Here is a 22,794-nt window from a genome sequence, read left to right on the forward strand (position 1 = left end):
TGGGGTGCAGAGTCAGTTGATTTGTCGTTGAGCTGACAGGACAGGAAAACTCTGCGGTTGTATTTATTCTTCACAGCTGTAATACTTCTATGAGGACACTTTTGGCAATCGAGTGTAATCAGATTCCATGGTTTTGTCTTTCCCAGTGTGATTATGCTTCATGAATAATAATCCCTCTGACAAGTGCAAAATGAACAAGATATTGACTTCAGCTGACAAAGACTGCAGAAGACTACACCCATAAATGTATCAAATCAATACTTAGAGAACAGTTTTATCCGCATCTATGGGATGTTTAGTCAGTTAACATGGTTAACGGTTGTTTTGACAATTTCTTTGGATACCCTCAGACAGTTTCATATATTAGATCATCTTCTAATAAGGTTATTGGATATGTGTAGCTGCTAGTTTATTCCATATTTGATGTAATTTGCTATCTTTTGGATCTTCATTTGATCATCTTAAAGGTGCAGTGTGTAGGATTTAGTGGATTGTAGAGGTGAGGTTGTATATTGCAACAAACTGAATAACCCCCCCCCCCCAAAAAAAAACAAAAAACAAAACAAAACAACTCACACCACAAAACTCACAAAAGGCCCGGTCTACAGAGCACTTGGGTAGTCAAGTGGGTAAAGCACATGCCACATAATGGCAGTGTTCCTTATTTGGATCATTCTCCTCTCACTCCCTGTTTCCTGTCGGTCTCTATGCCACTACTGTACTTACAAAAAGGATTAAGGCAAAAAAAAAAAAGCCTTAAACTGTCTAGAGCCAGTGTTTGGTTTGTCCATTCTAGGCTTCTGTAGAAACATGGTGGTGCTACATGGTGGCCTCCATGGAAGTGGATCTGCTCCCTATGTAGATATGAAGGGCTCATTCTAAGGTAATGAAAGAGCAATGATTCTTATTTTTAATGGAATTACACTAATTCAAACTCATTATTACGCATTATTCCATTTCTACCATGTCTGTTCTGCTAGATGCCACTAAATTCTACACACTGCACCTTTAAATCAGCTTGTTTATTACTGCTACTGAAAGAACAAAAAAGAACAAAAAAAGTAGGCCAATCTTACAGTTACCTCACATAACTAAAATCATGTGCAAGGTGGTTTTGCAACAACAGCAAGAAAAAAGTTTAATGAACTTATGACAAAACAGCAAAACAGCTCTCAGAGTGACCAACCAGTTATTGATGTCCTGCAATGGGTGATTCAGGAGAGTGCTCCACACTGGTCTTGCTGTGGTCTTTGACACTGATAATCCCACCACTCTCATCTGTTCAGTGTCTGTGGATTTTTTTTTCTTTTTCTTTTTTTTGTCCTCCCATATGTCAAACAGGAAAGTTGGAATTTAATCTCGTCAATCTGGAGAGGGAACATGTGGTGTGCCTCAGGGATCAATTCTTGGACCACGCGTACATTCTGTTAAGCATATTGCTCAAACATACCTCAATAGTTATGTCCTTAGCAGGGATAGGATGGAAGCCGTCTCTTACTGCAAACCCTTTTATGATGCTATAGAGAAAATGATGCCTGTGGACTAATCCAGATCAACTAAAATGTAAATTAGAATATCTGATGGCATTCTTTCAATGAAAATCCTCTCCACACAGACTGTCCTGTGCAGATGCTACAATAAAAAAGCAGTGCAGCCTGACTATCTTACACAGCTTACTGACCTGCTTACAAGCTCAGCTGAGTTTCAGTCTCTCTTGGGGAACGAGACATTGTTTATGCACTTTGGTGCAGCGTGAGCACACATTTATTCACGTTTTGAATGCTGCAGTCACAGGAATTAGTGTGTGGAAAACCCTGTGACATAAAAGATATCCAGTAGTTATACAACAAAACAGTGTCTGCTGCAGATGAGCTATTTGTAACCTTCTTTGTGTTTAACACTACATAATTTAACGTGATTACTGCAGCCATTTTTCTGCTATCTCTGCCTTCACAAACAAGACAGATTTTAACAATTTATTGGATAGAACCATTTCTGTCCGGCTGAATACTGCGTACCTTATGTAGGAGTGCGCACCGTACCTGCATACATGCGACCGCTGCTCTATTAAGGGCAGAATGGCAGTGATGCATACCGCTATTACTTCCACCCCTTCAGCCTTCAGTCTGCCTGTGGAAGTTCACAGGAGAGAGCAGAGCATTAACAGAGTAGCAAAGAGAACGAAGGGAGAGGAGTGCAGAGATGCTCGGCGCAAAACAACCCCACGTCCATCCACTCAGCTGGAGTGGATGAAGCACGAGAATGGGAACAGAAATTCCACACAGCGGCCAAGAGAGACTCGGAAAGAGAGAGCAGTGATGCAACCAGCAGCATACCAGTGTGTTACAGTACGCTAGCTGGCTGCCGGGGATGGGATGGGTGGAGGGGCCATGCATGGGGGGTCACGTCCCCTGTGGCCTGTTGTAATTTGAAGGTTATTTTCTATGTCCAACCTTTGAACCCTTACTGTTCCTCTGCTGAGAACAGACAAAATAGAACATGCTTGCTGCTGATTTGAACTAAACTATGTGTGTGTGTGTGTGTGTGTGTGTGTGTGTGTGTGTGTGTGTGTGTGTGTGTGTGTGTGTGTGTGTGTGTGTGTGTGTGTGTGTGTGTGTGTGTGTGTGTGTGTCCCAGTCTCCCCCTCTCCTTCCCAGCATTCCTCCTCTCATCGGTCACTTCCTCTCTCAATCTCACATCCTCATCAGCCACATAGGAAAAAGCATACACACAAGGCTCTTTTAAAGGCGGTTTATACTATAACGTATACACACACACACACACACACACACACACACACACACATACCTGCAGACATATAAAAGGACTGCATGCACTGATCTAATAGGTTTTTTTTTTCTCTGGGAGCTCAGGTGAGAAGCAGGGAAAGGCCTTACATAACTACAGCCAGCATTCACTGAATCCTTTTTTCCCCGAAATGAAGCCATGAAAGCGAACCCCGAGGCTGGGAAATGGCTCTTTTTCATCTCGCAGAGGTAGCATGCACGCACTAAGTATTTCCCATCTGTGCATCTATGAGACACAGGTAAACAAACAAAACATCCGCTACCAAACACACACATGGGTTCACACAGCGCTCGGGAGCAGACAGCGCATACAATGTATTTGCACAACTCAGTTTACAATCTCTGTACACACGCACACACACACATGCACATACACACACAGTGGTGTCAGTGTGTAGAGCTGAAGGCTTCGTTTCTCAGGGTTTCTCTGGGTGTTGACCCAGCGTCCGCTCATGAGAGTGACTGACAGCTCCCTGAGCAGGCGTCCTGTCCACGCATTGGTCTGCTCCAGCCTCAGGGGAGGGTCTTTTAATCATCTCTTGGTCTGATGTCTTATTGGACAATGTATTGCTTGTAGGCGTGATTCTCTCTGTGTGTGTGTGTGTGTGTGTGTGTGTGTGTGTCTGGGGTTTGTCCTCATCTTCCCAGCAGTAGCAGTGAAAGGAGGCAGGCAGCTTTAGTATGAGATGGCCATATTTAGGCAAGAGTTTCATGACTTCCCAGGCACTACATTACTCCCACTCTTTTTTTCACGCTGTCTTTATGTGTGTGTGTGTGTGTGTGTGTGTGTGTGTGTGTGTGTGTGTCCATCCAAGTGTAGTGTTTTGTGTATTTGAGCACCGCACAGTTTACATTTTAACATGATGTTAGTGAACCCACAGTGAGGTCATCTTTTTCAATTTTAGTTACTGTTGGGATTAATATATTTATCTCCCCTTCCTTCTCTCCATCTTTCCATCTTTCCTTCATTTTCTCCTTTTCTTACTGTTTTTCCCCTAACTCCCTTTTGCTTTCTCCTTTCTCCCTTTGCCCCATCGTCTCTCCATTACCGACCTCTCTTACTTCCTTTCCCTCTTTTCTAAATCCCTACCTCCTATTTCCCCCCCCCCCCTCTCTCTCTCTCTCTCTCTCTCTCTCTCTCTCTCTCTCTCTCTCTCTCTCTCTCTCTCTCTCTCTCTCTCTCTCTCTCTCTCTCTCTCTCTCTCTCTCTCGCCTCTCTCTCTCTTATAGGGGAGTTGTTCATGGTGGATGGCCGGCTAAAGGAGGCCCAGTTTTGCATAGCAGAGGCCAGCTCACTCTTCCCCAATTCGCACTCAGTGAGGCTGCAACAGGGCCGCCTGGCTGAGCTCCGGGGCCAACTGGACGAAGCCAAAGGCCTGTATGACGAGGCTCTGGCCATCCATCCAACAGGAGAGCGCATACTGGTGCACATGGTGAGAGCCGTAGAGGCTGCTAAATTAAATTAGGATTTATGTAACATTCTGCTCTGTTGAGTGTCACACACACACAGTCAGTGGTCAGTGCGCACATACAGACACACACGACATGCGTTAGATACACTGATATATTTTAATTGCTTTACTAGAGTTCTATTAAATTACCATTGACGTAAGACGCTGTCCAAATATGCGCACACATCCATGCACACATTTTTAAATGCTTTACTTGAGTTCACTCAATTACATTACAGTGTATGTTACGCAAGGATTTCAGAGTCAAGTCAGACTCACGCAAGCAGCCATGCACTAGCACACACAAACTCCCACGCCATATGAACTGTTTTCCTCAAATCCACTAAAATTAAATTAAAACTTACCAATATTCAATTCACCACACACTTCAGCCAGTTGACTAAGAACATGTAGTTTCACATGCGTGTCATCATGCAAGATCTTTACATGCCAAGTTATTGCATCTTAACCCATTAAGTCTGGTGTTTAATGAAAATGATGACATTTCACTGTTGCGTGGAGGGCAGAGATACAAGGATATGATGTTGCATAATAATACAACAAAGGAAGGAAGAAGTGGTTTTATTGCATTTGGATCACAAACCACTTATATACTGTTCATATACTCAGGAATTAAGTTTATCTGATGTGTTCCAGGCTGGACCAAATATAACTGTACACATCAGAAACACACACACACAGACACACACACACACACACACACACACACACACACACACGCACAGTAACCATGCAGACATTCAGCTGAGTAAACAGTGATAAACATAATGGTAAAGATATGTAAACCTCATTATGGTAATAATTTATTAGCTTAAATAAAACCACCTTTTTATACTTTTTATAGTTTCGTGATTTACTTTTGGTCAGAAGATTCATACAACCCGACCCTACACTGAGTAACATATAGATACAACATCTTTGCTTTAGTAGTATGTATTAATCAATATCAGTTGGAATATCTGTGATTCTTCTCACAGCCTTAATGTGTCCTGGCATGCTTAATCAATATCTAATCAATACCTCATTAAGCTGGATCAGATGTGCTGCTGGTGGAACTGAACAAATACCTCCCTTTATTACTTTAAAAACATTCTGTGGTTAGCCTCGTATAATCAGCTTTAGTGTATGTACTATTAAGTGTAATCTTTTTTGAAAAGGCACATTAACGTTAGCTGATGACATTTGTGTTTTTGTTGAGTAATTTAACAGAAAATATGAGTAAGCTACCAGCTGCTAATATTAGCTCGCTAGCCTGCAGTAGTGATATCAGCTGCTCATAATCATGACTGTGTGCAGCGCTGCACTTTGTCACTGTCATTTCAACTCATTTTCTTTTATGCTGCAATTTAACCAGGCACAAGATTCATCATTATAGTCTTAATCATAACATTATAGTGCAGTTATATTCTGAGATGTGTTTATTCAGAAAATAGAAGCAATCTTTGGTCCATAACCAACAAATCACAAATACAGCTCTCCTGATCACTCCTCCACATTTCTTTCATCTGACCAGATCCAAATTCAAATTTACTTTATTGGCATCAATGTCGCAACAACAATATTGCCAAAGCATCAAGAATCACTGAAACAAATACATGTATTTCATAAATGTAATATAATATAATATAATATTGTTGAAGCTCTAACTTCCACACTATAAAAAGCCTCTCTCGCCCACTTCCACCCACTCTCTTGCTCAGTCGCTCTCCCAGTCTGTCCTCCAGATGATCCACTGGATTAACCATAGTTGCTCTGACCTTTGAACTCTCTCTGTTGTCATGGTGAAGGGTACAGGGAGGGATATTCTTCAAATCCAAGACACTCGTGGCACATGCACACAACGCTTTCGGTCTCCATAGTGACCAAAGATGTGCAGGTTGATATCTCTTTGACTAAAGTACTGGCCACCTGTGACCACATAAGGCTAATGTTTTTGCTCCTACTGTGTCTGTGTGTGTGTGTGGGGGGGGGCGTATGTGTGCATGTGTGCGTATGTGTGTGTGTATGTGTGTGTAGAAGTGCAGTCCCGTTGGGGTAGACAGAGGTACGCGTCTCTTCCATATTTGGCCTGTGGGAGAACCAATCCCAAGGGGTGAAAAGTTGAAACAAAGCCAGCTGGCAATGTTGTACTCTGGGTCTCTTACAGGGCAGATGTGTTCTCCATGTGTGTGCGCATGTGCATGTGTTTCAGCATGATTGTGTGCATGTGTGTGTGTGTGTGTGTGTGTGTGTGTGTGTGTGTGTGACTTCTTTTCTCCATGGATTTGACACACATGTGGACGTTTTTTGACAGTACTGTATTTGTGTGTACGTGAATTACGTCTCAGGCACTAATGAACCAACATATAACATTGCAGCTATAAAGAACACTATATATTGTGTCATTATGTATTAGACATGTTAATGGATCAGTGTAGTAAATAGTTGTATCCTTGCATTCTGACGGAGCCTAAGTGGGACAGTGTGTGGGACATTTTATTTGGAGTGCTTCCCATATATCTGGCTTACATCAGCCTGCTAGAATATAACCTACAGTTGCTGCTTCTCTGTGGCTCTGGCTTCATGCATTTATTTTTATACTGTATCTGCCGTGGACACTTTGTGTGCCGGTGGCCCATTTATTCTGCTGTGCCTTAAGGGGAATTCTGATTATATTCTTGGTTGATATTCTTACACTTGAGCTATTATTCTGCAAAAGTACATACTGTACTTTCCTTGAATGTCCTTAAGATCTTTTATTATTAGGGCTGCAGATAAAAGAAGATGCACCACTGTGCCTTCACAATGAAGTTCCTATAAATGAGTATGGACCCACAGACGCATCATGAGGCAGTGACTTGTACCATTGTGAGGCCTCTAGAGATTCAAAAAAATGTAGATTATTTTTCTGGGCATTTTGCCTTAATAGGACAGCTTACAGTTTAGATATGGAAAGGAAATATAGGGAGGGAAAGAGAGAGAGAGAGAGAGATAGAGAGAGAGAGGGGGGAATGAAAAATTGAATTGGGGGAATTGTGGCTACATTATATTACTGTATAACCACAAGGCCATCAGACCCCTCCTCAGCTCCCACAAAGTGATATTCTTATAGGAACTTGAATGCAACAGCAATTTCAGCATTCCATTATAATATTGTATTTCCCCAATTATTCTATTTGTATTGTAACTTAAACATATATGGTTTAGTTTTAAATATTTATTTCAGTTTTCAGTTAAACTGTAGTTAAAGTAAAAGCAGGGTACTCAGAACAGAAAGCCAAACAAAGGTAAGACAAAATTAAGGTAAAGTTAAGATAAAGTTCAAACAAAAAGACAAGCAGAAGCAGAAACACATCAGAGAGGAGACAGAAGGATGATAAAAGATAAAGACAGTAAAAGATATACAAGAAAATAAATGAAAATATAAATAATATTCAAATAAAAAGAATAAAAGAAATAAAAAGACGACATTACATAAAAGCAGGTCTATAAATATGGGTTTTAAGAAGTTACTGATTCTGCAGTTTTGCAAGCCTTATCTTTTCAGGCAGGTTGTTTCAAAGCCGAGAGGCACTGGTGGCAATACTATGGTCACCTATTTAATTTAAGCTTAGACTTTGCAGCAGCCAGAAGGGCCCCATCTAAAAAAAAAATCTTAAAAACAATTCTTAATTGAACAGGGAGCATGTGGAGAGAAGCCAGGATTAGAGTGATGTGATGTCTGTTAAAACCAGTAAGAAGCCCAGCTGCTGTGCTGTTTGGTTTATGCCAGAAATGAGCGAGTTACCGTCATCAAGTCTAGAGAAAATAAGCATTGGTTTTATTCTGAAGATTGCTCTTCTTGGAAGGAAGCAGGGCTGAAGCAGGGCTGAAGGAAGCTTAAATCTGAATCAAACATTACGCTCAAATTTCTGGCAGCAGGTTTTATATTAGTAGAGAAAAGACAAAGGCCAGTCTCAATGGGATTAATAGGGTTTGGGGGACTGAATATGATTTATAATTTTGAGTTATTGAGTTAAAGAAAGTTTTGTGCCAACCAAGAGTTGACATCACAATCTACAACAGCGGTTGGCCTTTTTGGGACCACCAGATCTCAGTCAAAGGTATATCTTTTTGTTGTTTGCATAGAAATGGAAAGAGAAAGCATGTAGATAGAAAAATAAAATTGGACCTAAAATTGAACCTTGCGGTACTCCACAAGTAATGTGAGTTGTAGAAGATGAGTAACTATCTACGGTGATTACGTTCTTTTTAAAAGATAAGGATACAACAACCAACTGAGTGCAGGGTCAACGCAGGTCTTAAGACTGTCAATTAATATATCATGATAACCTGTGTCAAAAGCTGCACTTAGGTAAAAAATAATTTAAAATGTTTTTGTTTTTTTCCATTTTCATCCTTTTCTCCTATATTCTCTCTTTAATTCCTGGGTGGATCTGTCTAGCCAGAGCTGATGTGATTTTTTGTTGTTATTGAGGGTCACAGGCTCCAGGGCAGTCTGACAGGTGTGATTAAAAAGGAAGACCAGAAGCCTAGAGAACATACTAGCAGAGTAGAAAACAGGCCAAAAGACAGGTGCATTGTGATTAATAGTCAGTCAGGATAAAACCACAGTAAAACTGTTTTGTGATCTGACTCACAGATATCCTTAGTCTCAGTTGTCAGGGCTGAGACCACTGTACCGAACTAGGTCACGGGTGTGGTCTTTGGAATGTGCGGGTTCTTGTACTGACTCAGTGTAAATATGTAGCGACCATTAGTTAGTATCGGAAACCCCCTGGGCATAAAAGTTACAAGTTATATATACTTTCTTGTACAAAATTTGAACTGTACTTCAATCATAATCATTAAAATATAAAACATGGGAGCTCATCCTGCCAAATTAAAACAATTCTTGTGTTTTTTAATCTCCAAAATTGTTAATTTTCCACTCAAAGTATGTGTTTTCCTTAAAAGATTGCTTTCAACATTTTGGAAAATGCACTTATTAACCTTCTTTTCGAAAGTTACATGAGAAGACTAACACCACTCTAATGCCTGCTTGTTTAGTGTGAAGCAAGACCTGGGTAGCGATTAGCTTAGCTTAGCATAAAGACAGGGAAGCAGAGCTAAACAACTAACTCTTGTACACCAACATAAATACAAACAAGACAACTTGTAGTTTAACTGGGAGTTTTGAAATTTTGAACAGAGCCAGGCTAGCTGTTTTCTCCTCATTCCTGTCTTTATGCTAAGCTAAGCTAACCACCGCCAGGCTGGTGCTCCAAATTTAGCACACAGACATAAGTGGTATCAATCTTCTCATTTCACTTGGATAACTTACCATACCTACACCCATACCAGGCTGTATGACAGTATGACATATGTTCTGTATCTGCTTGCTCCAATCCTTCCTTCAAGCTACTAGCACTGCTTTCACATAGTGGACTATTCAAAGACAAGGCTCTATGTTTTTGCGGCTGCTCCATGACATCAAATGGAAATATTCTAGATATTTGGTCCATTTTTAACAGACTTTCCCCCCAAAGAGGTTAAACTCCACATTTAGCTTCAGCATTCATGCAAGCTTATATTCTTGTAATACAGTAGGAGCATTGTTGTGACAGTTATCACCCAAATTTCTTGTAGATTTGAAAGAACATGGCTGACATGAACATTTAAATTTACTCTTACAAAGGACTGATAGTACATGTGGACTTTTTTGGAGGTTTTAGAAAGCATTGCATGGCCTCACCCAGGCCAACCAGAGTGGAGTGAAGGCGTAATTCTCTCTACAGTAGCCGCAGCAGATGGGGGGGGGGGGGACGTGAGTAAGGGAAACCCATAACTGGAAGCCACACAGAAGCTCACAAGCCCCTGCGGTGTGGTACATAACACACAACCACCATCTTCCCTTATATGCCACACACCACTTTACTCACCACAGCTCTACATATTAGCATCAACCATGTCCACATGGCTTTTTGTGTGTGTGTGTGTGTGTGTGTGTGTGTGTGTGAGAGAGAGGGGGGAAGTGATCAGACAGTGACTCACATCTCTGGTCAGCTGCTGGTATTTTTGGATGGATGAGGGTGTGGTAGTGAGGGAAGACTGTATAGGAGTACGGTATGTTGTGTGTGTGTGTTTAAGTGTATGTACGTGTGTGTGTGTGTGTGTGTGTGTGTGTGTGTGTGTGTGTGTGTGTGTTAACAGTTAGCTGCAGATATCTAGTTTAATTTCTCGGTCATTACAGCCCACTGGCTAAATCTAAGCTTCTATTTGTTCCTCTATCATGTTATTAGCCATGTCAGCTTTTACACATTTGGCTGTCTCCGCTGTTAACCTCATTATGGTAAGTGTTTGGCTGACGTGTGTGTATGTGTGGAATGTGGTGCATGTGTGTGCGTTTCTGATGGGTAGCTGATCCTGAAACACGGCCCAACCTTGCTTGGAGCAATGGTATGAAATGAATCTGACCCACTCCCAACATCCTCCACATCTCATCCCTCCTGCTCTGAGTCAACTGCGTACACACATACACACACACACGCACATACACCCTTAACACACACTTTACTTTTCCTCCTCTACAACAAGAAGCATATTCATACACAGCTTCACATATGCATGCATACTCTCAAGGACGAGGACTTGCGCTCATTGAATTAATCGCGTTCCAATTATCAAATGCCCCCCATCTCTCTCTCCCTCTCTCTCTTTCTCTCTGTGTCTGTCTGCCTCTCTCTCTCTCTCCTCTCTGTATGGATGGGGGTGGTTGTCAGCTGATTAGATAATGCAAATACATTATTTATAACACTTTGCTCGTTCTCGCCGCTTTATGGGATTGCCTAGCAACCAGGGAAATATATTCTATTGAGCAAGACCTCTGATAACCAGAGAGAGAGAGATAGAGAGTGAAGGAGAGTGTGTGAGAGAGGAAGAAAAGAACCGGGGAGGGGGGGGGGGACAGAAAGACGATTGGGATTTGGCTGGTGCCTCCGTTGCTATGTATGGCTCATCTGGGCTCACTTATTTTTTCCTTTTTCTTTGACGCCTCTTTCTTTTTTTCCTTCTATCTTCCTCTCACTAATCATTGTTCCCAGTTTAGCTCTTCCTCGCTCGCTCACACTCCCTTCCTTCCTGCTTGTATTGCTTTTCCTTTCCTCCACGGCTCCTGTATTCTTTCTTCTGTATGTGCAAGCTTGTTTGCACCATGCTGACTTATTCTGTTATGTTTATATATCTCTTCTAATCTGTAGAGAGGTAGAGTGATCGATTCTAGACGTATCATAAATGTTCAATATGATATCACACCAACAAAAACTAAACAGCAGACAGTTGGCTAAAGGGAAAGTGTTCCTTTGAGGTTTTAACCTCTTAAACTCAAGTATAGCCTGCCAGTAGCCAAGTCAATGTATTTTGAATTCTTGTGAGGTTTCCAAAAATATCTTCTCCATTTGATGAAATCGTGCAGCCTTAAAAATGTGGAGTCTTGGATTTTGATCTTTGACTCATTGTAAACATCATATAACTTCAATAAAAGGCTGTTACATAATATATGTGATCATGCCAGACAGTGTGGTTGAAGGGGACTTTTACAATCTTAAACTCAATCTCCAACACTTAAACTTCTAGGAAAATGTGTTTATATGAAGCTACATCCAGCAACCGGTTAGCTAAACTTAGCATAACTGGAAATAAGGGGAAACCCCAAGCCTGGCTCTGACCAGCAGAAACAAAATCCACTTACCAGAATCTCTCAAGGTCACAAATTCACATATTATACCTTGCTTGTTTATATAGTACAAAAACAGAAGTGTAATAATGACAAGTTGAATTTTTATGGGGGGGTGGGGGGGGGGGGGGGGTTATAGCTGTTTCCAGTCTGCATGCTAAACTGAGCTAACCAGCTGCTTGCTGTAGCTTTAAGTTCAACTGACTTCTAAGAGTGGTGTTAATCCTCTCATGCAACTTTTGGCAAGAATTCACAAATAAGAAAATTTTCCACTATGTCAAATATGAGGCCTGTTGACGCCAATGGCCACTGAGGTAAACACAGCAGTCCGTGTTCCCCTCACTATTCCCGACCTGCCTGATTTAACCACTGATGGGATTAAAGGTTCAGGTAGAAGCTCCCTTCCTGGTTCAATGGCAGGGCATTAGGCCACTGGGTTACACTGTGTGTAAGTGTGTAGTAGATGTCCGCTAATAGAGGTTCAACAGAGGGTTATTGGGTAACATATAAGCCCTCTGTCAGCCACATTATTATGAACCTGAACTATGTCATGCTTAATCATCTCTAAACTAAAAATGCAACATAATTTCTAATATTCTACCTAGATCTGATTATTTATAACCTTATTCTATTTTTCTGGTTTGTATGGTCAGTCAGAACTCTTCAGCTCTGTAAGCAAAATGGCTGGCAACAGCAGATTGCAAATCTAAATTTAGAGTTCAGCTGTCTGTACACTGTCTAGAAGACATGGATTTATGTGCTTTTTTTACTGGAACTAATCCATATGACCATTCTGTCATTCATTTTGATTTTGCTTATGTCATGTATGAATGTAGTTAGCTAACCATCTGTCTTGTTATCTGGTCAGTTCAGTTTGGATCGACATCTAATCAGGCATTGGTGTAAAGCCCATAGTTTCTAATCAGTGTGTGCCTTTATACGTTAGATGGATTTGTTTCAAAGTATTTAAATGCAAACTAATTAATGTAATTAAAAGTTTTAATTCTCAGTTGAAGCAGAAAAAGTTTTTTTGTTGATAAAGAAGTTATCCTACAACTATTACTATTTCCATAAATAAATGTCTGTGATGGCTGTAGTTGGTACATTAAAATATTACAAACTGGGTTAATTTCTGTCTTTGCACAGTAATATGTATAATATCAACTGACATCCAAGAACAAAAAACTCATTTCCTCAAAGCTAATCAATTCCATAATCACATCTCTGTTGGGTGTGTTTGTGATACTCAGGATGCTGATAAAAAATACACTTAATTAAATCTTGTGTATTATGTGCAGCATTTCAAGTTAACTTAACTTTAACTTGAAAGACAGATGAAAACTAAACTGCCCACTTGCTCAGTTTGGCTCATCTCTGTTCAGTTGTGCTTTAATGGCACAATCAGAAACCAACCTGTGCTGCCAAGCTTGATGAGATCAACTGAGGTAAAACTGTAGACAGATGGCTGGGAGTAATTAAAGCAAAACCAATAGATACCAGTTTCATCAGTATAATACCAGAAACACTCAGTAGCAATCTGAATGTTCTTGAACACACATTTGTTCACTCTCCTTATACCTCCTAACTCCTAACTTCTAATACCATTTTATTCCTCATTGTGTCATTCTTATTCATTTCTCATACTGACTGAAAATCTCTCACACTGCCTGCAAATCTGTCCTGTTGATCATTCCTTTAATCATGTCCTCATTCTCCATCAAGTGATACTTAATCACAGGAGTTCAGCATTTTGGCCAAGGCACTTAATCACTTTCTCTCAGACAGTGAGATGAGATCAACCTCGTGTCTGAACATTGTTAGCTTAGCTTATCTTAAAACTGCTGTACACTTATACTGATATGATGAAGCTACTTGTGTGGCGTAACACAGGTGTGCATGTAATGCAGTAAGAGTGCCTGCAATTAATGTTGAGATCATGCACTTAAAATAAAATCACAGGATATTCATCATATATATCAAATCTTTCAGTCATATGAAGCCATAACATGTTGTCCATCTGCATGAAGACCAACAACCAAAGAGAGCTAGTATTTGAGGATGGACAAGTTTAAATTACCATCACCACTGATGGTTGCAGGCAATTTTAGAGAAAACTGGAGATGATGGGAACAGCGCTTCTGAATCTACAAAACCGCAAATGGTGCAGATGAAATTACAGTATTTGAAAGGCATCAATTTGGGCTCACTATATGCCAGAATCGATCACAATGGAGAGAGACCACAAAGGATAGTCACACTCAAGTGCTCCACACCCAAGGCTCAGTCAAGTGTACCGTTTTTATATATCAAGCCACTCCTCCATACCTATCCTAGCAAGGGAGGTGGGTGAAAAATTGCATCTAGTGAAAAAGGTGGACAATGGCATCCCAATGAAGGAGGAGCTGATAGGTCAGCATCCTTTGAAAGTCTAGTGTCATATCCACACAGACCCCAATGGCTACACTAGTCATACATGGCTGCAGAAAAATACAACAGGCAGTAATGGGCAGACTCAAAATCACTCTTAATAACTGATATGATTACACAGATGACTGAACCAACACCAAGAAATTATGAGTTTGTTTGGACCCCAGTGATTTGAACAAAGCCATTAAGAGAGCATTACTCCATTCCTACAATGGATGAGGTTTTGAGCAAACTTTCTGGTGCTCACAGTGCCAGATGAAAAGGATTGCTATTGGCAAATAAAGCAAGATGAGGAGTCAGCACAACTGAAAAAACATCAGTTCAGATGCATACCAGTTGGAATAAACTCAGAAACTGAAGTCTTCCAGCAACACAACTGTGAAACATTCAGAGCCAACCAAGGAGTTCACATCAAAACTGATGATACTGCATCTACAGAGAAAGAACATGACGTGACAACACAGAAGGTGATAGCTAGAGCAAAATAAGCCAACATGAAATTCAACACAAAAAACTATATAAGGTGAGCAGCATAAACTACATCAACCACAGTGTCACCTCAGAGGGCATTAAGGCAGATGAAGCAATAGTCAAGTCAACCAACTGACAAAGCAGGACTACAGTGAATGGCATGACAAAATATCTCGCAGAGTATATCCCTGACGAGGCTGCCATAACAGCACCACTGAGACAGCTGCTCTGGAAAGACAATGGCAACATGAACATGATGACCCATTCAAGAAACTGAAAGATGTCCTCAAATGTTCCTGTGCTCAGGTTCATCAATCCAAAGAATCAGCTCATCTATCTAACTAGAGTGCCACTCTATTCATCAAGGCATAGACCGAAAAGAACCATGAAAAACTAGAGAAAGAGCTCTTAGTTACAGTTTTCTCTGTCAAAAGGTTCCATCAGTATGTAAATTGGATGAGAGTTAATGTTAATGTTCAGTCAGACCACAAACCATAGCCACCGGGAACAACTTCTTCCAGACTGTAAAAAATGCTGCTTGAACTACAGTGTTATGACTTAAATGTCCTTTACACATCAGGTAAAGAGCAACTGATTGCGGACACACTCCAATGAGCTGTCATACCAGAACAACACACAGCAGTAGATGACATCACGGACAAGAAAGTTGTCTATGCTTGGGAGCCAACAGATGTCTTGAGTGCAGAGTTCTAGAGCAGCCCAAGGGTGAAACAAAGAAAGACGAAACACTGCAGCTGTTCCAAGACATACCCAGACATGGTTGGCCCCGTCTCAGGAAGCAGGTGGACTCAAATCTGACACAATATTGCCCTATCAGACACGCAATGACAGTGACAGAGGGAGTAATGTTTGCAGGAGACAGGATAATCCTACCAAGCACAATGAGAACAGAACTACATGTAGCCCATCAAGATATGCAGCGCTCTCCAGAAAAGCACTGGTTATGGCCAGGACTGACAAGAGACATAGAACAAATGGTCGTGACTTGCAGAACATGCCAATACTTCCAGCACAGATACTCAGAAGGAGCCACTGATCTCACACAATATCCCTGAGCTCCCTTGGCTCAAAGTAGTGGCTGAAATCTTCGAAATAAAAGGTCAGTTCTGCCGATAGTAGACTACCTCTTAAAATACCCAGAGGTACTGAACATTAAGGACAAGGCATCACACAACAGACAGTGCTGACATCAAGCTCTCATCCTCATCGAGGGCAGCTCAAACCAGACGTGGGCGAGTTATTTGACCACCTGAGAGGTACAAAGACTATCTGATGAGCTGACAGGTAAAGGCCACGCTCCTACTAAAGGTTAAGAACAAGCAACCTCTGCTCTGACCCTACTCTACCATGCTCATCAAATAAATGCATAAAAAGAGCAGGCATTAATAGACTAAACTGTGTGAAATGCCCAATTTTTAAAAATAACAAAAAGAAGATCATCCAGTTCTACTCAGAGTTCATGTCATGCAGTATAAGTGTCTAACCCTAACCCTAACCCTACTCACCTCAGCCAACATGTAACTTCCCCTATCACAAGTTATGTCGTTTTTACATCTCTGTTCCTGTACAGGTTAAATGATTGAGATGTATTATACAAATAAGACAGCTTAAGAGCTAGCTCGGCTAACCACGTCCTCTATTCAGCTCTGTACTTGACGTACAGATGTGACATTGGTATTTCCTCTCATTTCCCTTAGGAAAAAAAAACACTTTATTGAACAGCATTTATTTTCTAAAACATTGATGTGTTTTAAGAGCAACCATTTTTCCAGTGAGTCTACTGTTGTGTGTGCTTTCCTGTCAGCTTGTCTTACTCAGCCTCTGCTGTGTTTACATCAGTATATAGTGTTTATTTGATTGAGCTGCTGACCTAGAAGGATCAGCTTTTCCACAGTTACTATTTCCAAGCATAACTGACATGTGGCACAAGTGGAAGTAGTCCAGGTATTCCTCACGTTGTGGGGACATAAATTGGTTTACACAGTCATGTTGTGGGGACTTGCCTGGGGCCAAAAAGTACATCCCCATGACGTAAATCTTTAATTTCAGGGTGAAGTCTTGGTATAAAGATCAGTTCAGGGTTATGTTAAGGTGAGGGTAAGGTTTCGGTCTAGGCATATGGTGGTTGTGGTTCAGGTTAGGATGAGTCTCCGGGAAATGAATGTAAGTTAATATAATTTTATTTGAAGATAGCTGGTTAAGTGATGAGGGAATCTCTGACGATAAAGTGTGTGTGTGTGTGTTTGTTTGTGTATGTGTGCCCAGTAGTTGACTTCATGTTAGTTCATGTTAAAAACGTTGGAACAGTGTAACCCCTGTGTGTCTGGAGACAAGAGCACAGACAGTAAGATGTGGAAGCTAGTGGCCAAACCAGCAGCAAGAAATACATCATACACCTCGAGCATACACCCACACACACACTTGAGCATTCATACACACACTCATGTCATGTAGGCGCACACACAAGCTTGTAAGCCTGTGTGTACATCCTGTGACAGGTTTTCTCTATACCCAAGAGTTTCGATCTTCCTCTGTGTTTTCCTCACAGTGAGGAAAAGGAGAACGGAGGAAAGGAGAATAGTGTGTGTGTGCATATGTTTGTGTGTTTGCGTGCGTGATCTTATTGAAAGTTGCATCAGAGCCCCTAGACAGCTATGTGAATTTCAGCCCAATTAATCTGGAGCTTGCGAGCAGAAAGTGCATAACAAGACTCGTCTGTCTGACCTCAGGCCAGCTCTGCGTGTGTGTTTGTGTGTGTAACAGATAGTCAAAGTAAGGGAGGAGATGATATTGTGCAAGAGTGGCTGTCTGCTGTCACCTTGAGTGTGCATGTGACACTGTAGCCTGTGTGTGTGTGTGTGTGTGTGTGTGTGTGTGTGTGTGTGTGTGTGTGTGTGTGTGTGTGTGTGTGCGCGCGCCTGTACAATATGTTTGTGTGTGTGAGACAGATTTGACTCCATGCTGTTTGTCAGTTGCGTGACGCCCTTTTCTACTGGGCTCTCAAACACACTGCACCCCAACTGGGCCGAGCTCCGAGGAGACAGAGCACACACAAACACTCATACAAAGTTCTGCCTGACCTTTCACATGGTGACAGCATACATCATACATAATATCCTGCTTTTTTTAAACACACACTGACAGTGTTCACATATTTTCCATACATCAGCTTTAACAACCATTGATTCAATTTATGTGTCCATACAGTTTTGCATGATATACTTCTCAAACCTACCTTCGTCAGTCATTTGCCGCCACACACACGTACACTTATGTAGAATATGTTCATACAGTTTTAAAAAGCAGTGAGTGTAGGGATTGCATGTCTACCCACCACTCTTCTTGGCAGAGCCCTGGGCAGTAACCACCCAGCACGCCATTGCAAATGAACTTTGGACTAGCTTGTTCTTTAAAGAGACATACCAATGCTCAAAGTGTGGAAGTATATACATTTTTAAGATAATTTTTAATCAATTTTCTGCCTTCCAAGCCATTTAGGTTGGATATATTTCAATACTCATTAGTTTTGAAACGTGCTTGAGATGGATAGTGAAAGTGATGACCAGTGTTGGGCAGTGATACATCACAGTAATGCCATTTTTTGTAGGAATGTGTACTTCCTATTAACACTCAATATGCTTTTTTTTGTTGGCTGTCTTACCATTAATTTAAAAGGAAGATTGATATCACTTCATTCAGTGGGTAGTAGTTTAATGCAAGTGCTGGAGGCTTTGGTAGAGGCCATTTGCTTCCATTAGACAAGAGCAATGTGCCTCCTGGCAACTCCAAAGTTGTCTTATTTCCGTCTTAGCTCTCTTGCTAATGTTAGCTGCTCAGGTTATATTCAAGTTTCAGCAGTTCTTTAGGGATCTGTTGCATCTAGTCAATATGGCTAAAGTCAAGCTAGCTGTTGATGGTAAGTTAATACCTCCAAAATGTAGACTGCCTGCCTTGAACAATAAATATGGGGCATGTGGGTGTAGAGGCCTCTGAGTTGTTGGAAGCAATGTGCTGTTGATTTTATTTGTTAAGTAATGTAATAACTGTTTCAAAGAGTTATAATTAATTGATTTCATTTTTCAATCAAACTCAAAGCAAAAAACTGGTGTATTACATATTTGGTTTTAGTTTTCTACCTTGGGCTGTTGATGATCACAGTCTATCAAGTTAATTGCAGAGATCTGGGAATACAGAGACATCACTAAAAATAGATCCAACAGGGAAACAAGCATGAGCAGTCAGACAATCATACAGGTTGAAAACAAACCCCCAGGCTAGCCAAACTTATTCAGAAGACCAAACAAAGGCAAAAAGTAAAATTATAACCAAAACAGAAGGAAGCTACATGTCAGTTCTACAACATTCATGTTACCTTATTTGTCTTCTGTGTCAGTATTTCTGTTACTATGACTTGTAAATTTATCAATATTTGGCAGATTTCCCAGATCTCAGACTCATAACTAGATTACAATGCAACAATAAGATAACTAACAGAAATATAGTGTACTGTGATGGATTAGTTGCTGTTGGTTGACTGTCAGTCTGTAGTACTTGAACCAGTTGGGCTCATAGGACTCTTTTGAGATTTACAATCCCATGCAATGGGCATTCATTCCTTGAGTATGGGAATGGGTAAACACTTCAATTGGATAATCAGGTGGACACCCCCTTTCCTTGGTGTTTCATTGATAGGCCTACAGAGCATGGTGTATCCAACTTAGCTTTTACCCCTCCCATTTACTGGTGGTCATTTTGCCAACATGGTTCTTGTCCTTTCTTGTCAGCCAGCGCCAGTTGCTGCTTCAGTCAAAAGCCTCTGCCAGTAACTTTATGGTTTGTCATGGCCTGTCCTCAGATTCCCATGGCCACAAAACCCCTGCAGCTGACCACCACAGGGAGCACCTGTGTTCTCCAGCCCTTTTGTTCTGCTTCAGTTGCTACATCAGACTACTTCCGCTTTTTGCATTCTCACACTTCACCAACTGCATTCCTCTCGTGACACTGTCAATTCTATGATGAACAGGGCCTTTTGTGAGGCTGACCATAGGATCAGATCCAACCTGAGACTGGTTGTAATGGTCTACTGTGGGAAGGTGAGCTTCTGGTCTGGAATCCTCCAAACCTGGGCTGTATCCCAGTAGGATGATTCTTTACTTGCAGTTGACCTCTTTGGTACCTTTCCGGCTGGTGCAAAGGCCATGGTGAGAAACCAGGTGTTGAGGGGGAGAGGGCATGGTCATGCAGCTGGTGAGTATTGGCCATAGGGTTGGAGGTGTTTGGCTAAGGGGACATGATGAGTCTTCCCCAAGTCACTGGTTCAAATTTTTGGGAACATCATTGAAGGTTCTGATGATGAAGCTAAGTCTACCGTCTTCCATTCCCAAAGATTCTCAAAGTTTTCCAATCTTGCCCATTGGACCTTTTTTGCCTGTGATTCAGTCTTTGCACATCGTTCTGCCTCCTCCTGCTGCTGTATATCTTTTACCAGCAATCCTTTCTTATAGGCATGTGTTGTTCTGTGCCATGTGGGTCTACTTGTTCCTAGCTCAAAGCCGCCTCTTCCATGCTGCACTTGGCCCACAATATCTCCATGCCTTAGAGCAGATTTCGCCTGCTGCACCGCCTCAAATTGGTTCCATTTTATACCTGCTGCCAGTAAAACCTTAAACCAATATGAATACCTAGTAGTTAGATAATACACAGTTCATCAATCTAAAAAGCAAGAGTATGCTTTGGCAAATTATGAGCAACAGTGTATGTGGTGTGTACATAAATTGTACACAAGTAGCGTCTTTGACCAGAAGTCTTTCCTCTGATCCGAGAAAGTAATACACAGCATTAACATCGTTTTATCACTGTGTGTGTGTGTGTGTGTGTGTGTGTGTGTGTGTGTGTGTGTGTGTGTGTGTGTAATCTCATGATTTGTGGATTTTCCCTCTTTAGTTGTACAATTCCACTTGACCATAGTAAAATGTAGTATATTTGGTTGTTGTTTTGTTTTTGTTTTTTTCTTCTTCTTTTTTTTTTTTTGTCATCATAAACTAGTCCACAGGACAGCCGGCATTATAATCCATTTGGATTTTTTTGTAAAAAGCCACCATCTGCTTGCTTGATCTTACCATGCCACGTTTTAATGGTTGATATTTAGGATAAAAAAATATTATTAAGGATGAGAAAGTCAAATTAAATGTGTAATAACCATTGTGGATTGTGAAAATGAGAGCATGCCATAGGTCAACTTTTAGCTTGTAACTCCCATCAGAAGTGAGGTTAATTCAGTTTTAACACATAAAATTCAGCAAAGAGCACTCCCATGCCCCACTTAAACCATTGTATGATTAATTATTTTTTTATTCTGACAGTATCAACTTTTCAAAACCCACAATAAACCTTTTGAACACAATATACTTTCAAATGCTTTAAAATACTATAAAAATGTTCCAGCAGGTAAATAGGAACATTGATGCAACATATTTCTGCCTTAGGTGTCCTCTACACTTCTGTTTTGGCTGTTGGTGGATAAAATCAGATTGTTTTTTCCATTAACATTTTGAACTGAACCTAACATTTGTATACAATTTGTACACTGTATTTAAAAGGAGATGTTCTTATTTTCCTTATTTCCCATCTGTCTATCCAGGGCAGGTTGCTGGTGAAAACGGGGCGTGTCCACCTTGGGGAGAAGGTCCTGCGTGATGCAGTTCAGATCCACAGCACGTCCCACGAAGCATGGAGCCGTCTAGGCGAGGCCCTGCAGTCTCGGGGCTCCAGGCAAGCTCCCGACTGCTTTTTGACCGCACTGGAGCTGGAAGCGACCTGCCCCATCCGGCCCTTCAACATCATCCCCAGGGAGCTTTGAGGGGCTTGGGCTGAGGTGGAGGTCTTTGGTTAGGGTTAAAGGATTAGCCTGTTGCTGGATGATTGTCCACTGATGCAAATACGGTCAAAAGCAGTGCTGGGTGCAAAAATACTATTTAATGGGAATTAGCATTTTGGGTAAAAGGCTTATTCACTTTCCTCCTGAAAGTTTGATAAGAGGAGAAAGTGGTATCAATCTTCTTATCTGACTCATGGCAAGAAATCGAATAAGCATATAAGTACCTTTTTAGTAATGAGGTATGTAACAAATTACTTTTTCACTTTCAGCGATAATGACTGCTATTGATTGAATTGTCACTTTCATTGTCTAATATTTTCAAAATGACAACATTTTGAAACATTCTGAACATTCTGAACATTTTGAACATTCCCAGCCCTCAATTTTGAATATGATATCTTAAATGTAAAATAGCAAGACGTTTCCACTGGTGCTGAGTGAAATAATAATATTGGATATCAGATATAACAAAGATGTAAAGTAAAAATGATGTAATGTAAGTATTGTAAAATTGTAAGTACATCTCCTATGGAGTAGTATAGGGAGTAATATTTTTAATAATTAGAATCACTGGGTCAGTTCAAAGCTAAATCTATCTGTAGAGTATCAAGCACACATCCAGTAAATGGACTGTTATGTTTCATTCTCCAAAGATAGATTTTGGCTTGTATTGACCCATTTATATCCATTTAATTATTCAGAATTTGCCAAGATGTGCTGGTTACATCTTGTGATAGAATGTACGTTGTTGTTGTGTTATCATGTGGAAACGCAGATACATAGATTATGTATAGGCTGTCAGTCACAACAGCCGCTCCACTTCATCTTTTATTTTAACCTTTGATGTATTTTTGATGATCATGTTGATTGACGCAGCTTTTATGTAAATACACACACACATACACACACACAAACGCTCCCACCCTCTCATCTTCAAATGAGAGCTCATGTATTTTCTAGCAACAGAGGCATTCACATATCATTCCACATGTCATCAGTGTGTGTATGTGTGTGTGTCTATATGCA

At 40.8% G+C, this 22,794-nt stretch overlaps 1 protein-coding gene across 2 annotated transcripts in view; it reads left to right on the plus strand.

Annotated features, from left to right (window-relative positions):
• Nucleotides 1-22,263, plus strand: part of ttc7a (tetratricopeptide repeat domain 7A) — a 54,885-nt gene extending 32,622 nt beyond the window's left edge. The window contains exons 19-20 of one of the 2 annotated variants that reach the window (XM_053333495.1): nucleotides 4,038-4,240; nucleotides 21,532-22,263. In XM_053333495.1, the coding sequence (XP_053189470.1) occupies nucleotides 4,038-4,240; nucleotides 21,532-21,750 (422 nt within the window). In that variant the 3' untranslated portion in view covers nucleotides 21,751-22,263. The remainder of the gene's footprint in view (nucleotides 1-4,037; nucleotides 4,241-21,531) is intronic. The other variant, XM_053333494.1, reaches the window with a different exon arrangement.
• The last annotated feature ends 531 nt before the right edge of the window (nucleotides 22,264-22,794 follow it).

Source organism: Scomber japonicus, chromosome 14 (assembly GCF_027409825.1).
Source record: "Scomber japonicus isolate fScoJap1 chromosome 14, fScoJap1.pri, whole genome shotgun sequence".
NCBI classification, from domain to species: domain Eukaryota; kingdom Metazoa; phylum Chordata; class Actinopteri; order Scombriformes; family Scombridae; genus Scomber; species Scomber japonicus.